This window comes from Haplochromis burtoni, unplaced genomic scaffold (genome assembly GCF_018398535.1).
Source record: "Haplochromis burtoni strain Fernald_Lab_line unplaced genomic scaffold, NCSU_Asbu1 Contig_183, whole genome shotgun sequence".
Taxonomy (NCBI): domain Eukaryota; kingdom Metazoa; phylum Chordata; class Actinopteri; order Cichliformes; family Cichlidae; genus Haplochromis; species Haplochromis burtoni.
Genome location: NW_024582544.1, coordinates 985,564 through 990,121, shown reverse-complemented (window position 1 = coordinate 990,121; position 4,558 = coordinate 985,564). Strand labels below are relative to the sequence as shown.

The window sequence follows — 4,558 nt, the reverse complement described above, 5'->3', positions numbered from 1 at the left end:
CTTCCAACTGAAAAAAAAAACTCTTCATAGATTTACTTTACTAAGCTGACCTGGTTACCAATAGACATGTCGAAGAAGACAGAACAGGGAAAAACTTGCACAGACTTAAATTTTCACAGAAGAGAAATGGAGAAAAAGATGAGCGAATCGGTATGCACAGCCCTGAACAAATTCCATCTGGATGGAAAACTGTGTGATGTGGTGCTCGTAGTGGACAATGTTATGTTTGACGCCCACAAGATCATCCTCAGTAGCTGCAGCTCATACTTTTGGTGAGTAGGTTATCTCAGCAGGAACAAAGTATCAGCAAGAAACTCCGTGAGTAACCAAATTCAAAGGTACATAATGTCTCTGATTGTGAAAACTAATACAAAATACAGTTTACGTCATAATTTTCAAGTCCTTCTTTCTATTTAGAAGAGGGGTCTCAAACCTAAATGAGCTGTGGGCACTGTCACCTCACTGGATGGCTGCTTTCGTAGTGCAAAAAGTAGTGCAAAAAAATCAACCAGGAAAAACCCCCCAATTTTTTCCAAAATTTTGTTTTTTTTTTTTTTTTTTAAATTCGAAATATTGTGTAACAAAAAAAACACCTAAAAATGTGAACTGAAATGTTTTTCTCTCACTCTTAATTAACTAAAGTCTTTCATTAAACTGCCAAATAAACAAATTGGTACTCTCTTTCTGGCCAGACATGTGGCAGGACTTCTGCAATAGTTTTGTTCGTGTTTAACAAAATAAAAATGCAGACATAAGCATTCACATTAGCTTTTAACTGCTAGTGAAGATTGTTTTCTTTACAAAAACTCTCTCACTGATAACACAGCCAATCCCTCAACATGTATCTATTCTCTGCTCATATTGCCTTCATATTAAATAATGATTTGCTTTTTAAAGAACTTATTTTAACATTGCACTCAACAACAAACAAATCCTCCCTAACAAAAAAAGTAACTTCAAGGGCCAAACTGCATTATATTTCTTCACATCAATATACGAACCACAAGTAGGGGCGACGTAGGCCGCAAGTGGCCCGCAGGCCACGAGGTTGAGACCCCTGATTTAGAAATTTGTTTTGGTCAGCCTTTCTTGGTTGTTTGACCTTCACTATACTGACTGTGGTATGTGTGACAACATAAGTTCCTCAAGGCTTACGATTAATGGGAGTATTTGTTGTGGTATTACAACATGTGGCATGGGAAAGAATCCTGGTCCAACAGATTACACAGTATGGCATGTTGAAACTTGAAGTCAGCACTGCAAAAAGTCTACCTTAAAACCATGATGGAGACAACTTTTGTCTTGCAGCAAAACTTCTACAAAAATTTGCATGGTCATAAAAGTGTTAAATGTCCTTGTAATATCTTTTTAACCAAATCAAATTTCCATTTTATCAAGAAAACAGTATTTATTCAAAGCATATATATATATATATATGGTTTTTGTTTTTTTTGTTTTTTGGAATATGTATCAAGGAGCACCTGAAATTTTACTCATGCAAAGCCAAAGGGCACTTTTTCCTGTTTATTTGCTTTTAACCCCCAAAACAAACTAAAACCAAACAAACTCGGTTTTTCATTTGTGAATATCTAGGGGTCCTTTGAGATTAACAAACCCCCCAAAAAACAAAACAAAAAAACCCCACAGTCACATATACGTGTAAAAAGTCTTTTGTGCAGCCACCTTTTTTATTTGTGCACCACTTTGATGTAACCACACCTACAAGAAGAACCACCCTGGAAGTGGCGACACACTCACTGGAGGTTAATTGTGTGCAGATGCATCAGAGTGCAATACCCTAATAGTTCCCAGGATTGGTACATTTTTAACTGTCAGGACCTGTCGTGACCTTTTGCACCTTCTCCTGTTGGTAGGGTTGCAAATCTGTGTATCATTGAAGAACCAGCTAGAAATGGAGTTTGGTCAGAACAATAAATGACCATTAATATATCTGTGGGCACTTGAATTCCATCACATTTCTAAATCTGCTTTTACTCTGACTACAGGATATCTTCACATTTTTTTTTGTGATTTATTGATTTTTATTGATTAACATTCAAATTCAAATCTCAGTGAAAACAGTGAAAAGTATGATGCATTCTTATCAACTGTAATTTCACTATATGAAAAACATTGTCCTTTAATGAAAATCACTAGAAAGCATCACAGATCAAATAAGCCATGGATCACAAAGGGGATAGAAGATGCATGTAAAAAGAAAAATAATCTATATAAGAGATTCATAAAACAGAGGACAAAAGATGCTGAAATAAAGTACAAGTTATATAAAAATAGATTAGTAAATATTATAAGAACAAGTAAGAAAGAATATTACCACAAATTATTGGAGCAAAGTAGAAGTAACACACAAGAAACATGGAGGATATTAAACAGTATAATCAAAAAGGGCTCAAAAAATAAGAATTATCCAGATTATTTTAAAAAAGATAAAGATATTGTGCTTGATAAAACTAAAGACATTGCAAATGAATTTAATGATTTCTTTGTAAATGTTGGCTTTAATTTAGCAAAAGAAATTCCAGAGTCAAGAAATAATAACGACCTAAATAAACATATTACTCAGAATGTGTCCTCCATGTTTATTGGTGCTGCAACTCATAGAGAAATAATTAACATTGTGAAGACATTTAAAAATAAAAAGTCCACTGACTGTTTTGGTATTGACATGATATTAGTTAAAAGTATTATAGAATATATAGTGCAACCTTTCGCATACATTTGTAATCTGTCCTTTCAAACTGGTGTGTTTCCCTCACAAATGAAAATAGCAAAAGTTATTCCAATCCATAAAAACGGAGAGAGATGTCAGTTTACCAATTATAGGCCAATATCACTACTCCCACAGTTCTCAAAAATTTTAGAAAAGTTATTTGTTAATAGACTTGATAAATATATTGAGAAGCATAATCTCCTAAGTGATAACCAATATGGCTTTAGAGTGAAAAGGTCCACTTCAATGGCAGTGATGGAACTTGTTGAAGGGATATCTAATGCAATAGATAATAAGGAATATACTGTTGGTGTTTTTATAGACTTAAAAAAGGCGTTTGATACAATTGATCATTCTATATTAATGAATAAACTAGAGAGATATGGCATAAGAGGGATAGCATACAAGTGGATGAAAAGTTACCTGGATGAAAGATATCAATATGTCGAATTCAATAATGTAAAATCTAAGCAGTTGAAGGTAACTTGTGGTGTTCCTCAGGGCTCTGTGCTGGGCCCTAAATTATTTATATTATATATAAATGAATATGTAGTGTTTCCAAACTGTTAAAATGTGTATTGTTTGCTGATGATACCACTCTGTACTGCTCAGGTAAAAACCTAGAACAGCTTCTGACTACAGCGGAAAAGGAGTTAAATATATTAAAAAACTGGTTTGATGTAAATAAGTTATCATTAAATATAAAGAAAACAAAATTGATTATTTTTGGCACTAGACCAATGAAAAATGTATCTAAAATAAGGGTTAATGGAATTGAAATTGAAAGAGTGTACGAAAATAAATTTCTTGGAGTGATAATTGATGATAAGCTGAGTTGGAATCTACAATAAACACACTGTATGACCATATAAAACATAATGAAACAAGAATGTTTTCAATATAAACCATCATCGTATCTCTGACTTATTAAAAAAAAGCAGCTAATTAGGCTATCCCCTTTAACAAAGTGCACTGAAATCATAAAAACAAATGATATCAGTTCATTTGGCTTACAGCTACTTCCATTAGAGCAGTAATCTTTATTAATAGAGTACTAAGGCAATGGTTCCCGCAATACAGTGTTTTATAACTCAGAGTCAATATGACTTACTGTCTGGAGATATGGGGTAATGCATATAAAACGAACACTCTTCCTATTTTCAAGTTACAAAAAAAGCTATAAGAATTATAAACCAATCAAACTATATAGAACCAACTAACATTTTGTTTATTAATCTGAATACCCTGAAATTTTATGATTTAGTTGAATATAAAATGGCACAGATAATGTATAAAGCACAAAATAACTTGCTTTGCCCAGTACTCAGAAGCTGTTCAAAGTCAGAGAGAGTCAATATGACTTAAGGGGAACAGATTTCTTTAAAAAAAACAAGATAAGGACAAATATAAAGCAGAGATGTGTTTCTGTTAGAGGAGTTAACCTGTGGAATAGTTATGACAGTGATTTAAAAAGGTGTAGTTCATTTTCCTTGTTTAAAAACATGTTTAAAAATAGAGTAATAGAAAAATATATAAATCAAGAATGAAAAGAGCAAAAAGGAGAAAAAAAAACAACCTCTTGATTCTTTTGCTTTGATGTAGTTACTTATCTAAGGTGGAAAGTTTTTTTTTTTTTTTTTTTTTTTTTGTTTTGTTTGTTTGTTTGGTTTTTGCTTTGTTTTATTATTTTCTTCAAGCCCTGTGTACAGGAGCTGCATACAAAAAGATATTTTGTGAAAAGGGTTGGCGTAATAAGCAAATGCTTCAGCCAATACCTTTTGATTAGCCTTGTCTCATGCTTTCTTTCTTTTGGTAGATTTTTGTTCT

General features: G+C 32.7%; 1 protein-coding gene across 1 annotated transcript in view; it reads left to right on the top strand.

Annotated features, from left to right (window-relative positions):
* Positions 1 to 4,558, top strand: part of LOC102304409 (kelch-like protein 10) — a 13,679-nt gene continuing 9,121 nt past the window's right edge. The window contains exon 1 of the mRNA XM_005938874.2: positions 1 to 272. Within this exon, the coding sequence (XP_005938936.1) occupies positions 67 to 272 (206 nt within the window). The 5' untranslated portion in view covers positions 1 to 66. The remainder of the gene's footprint in view (positions 273 to 4,558) is intronic.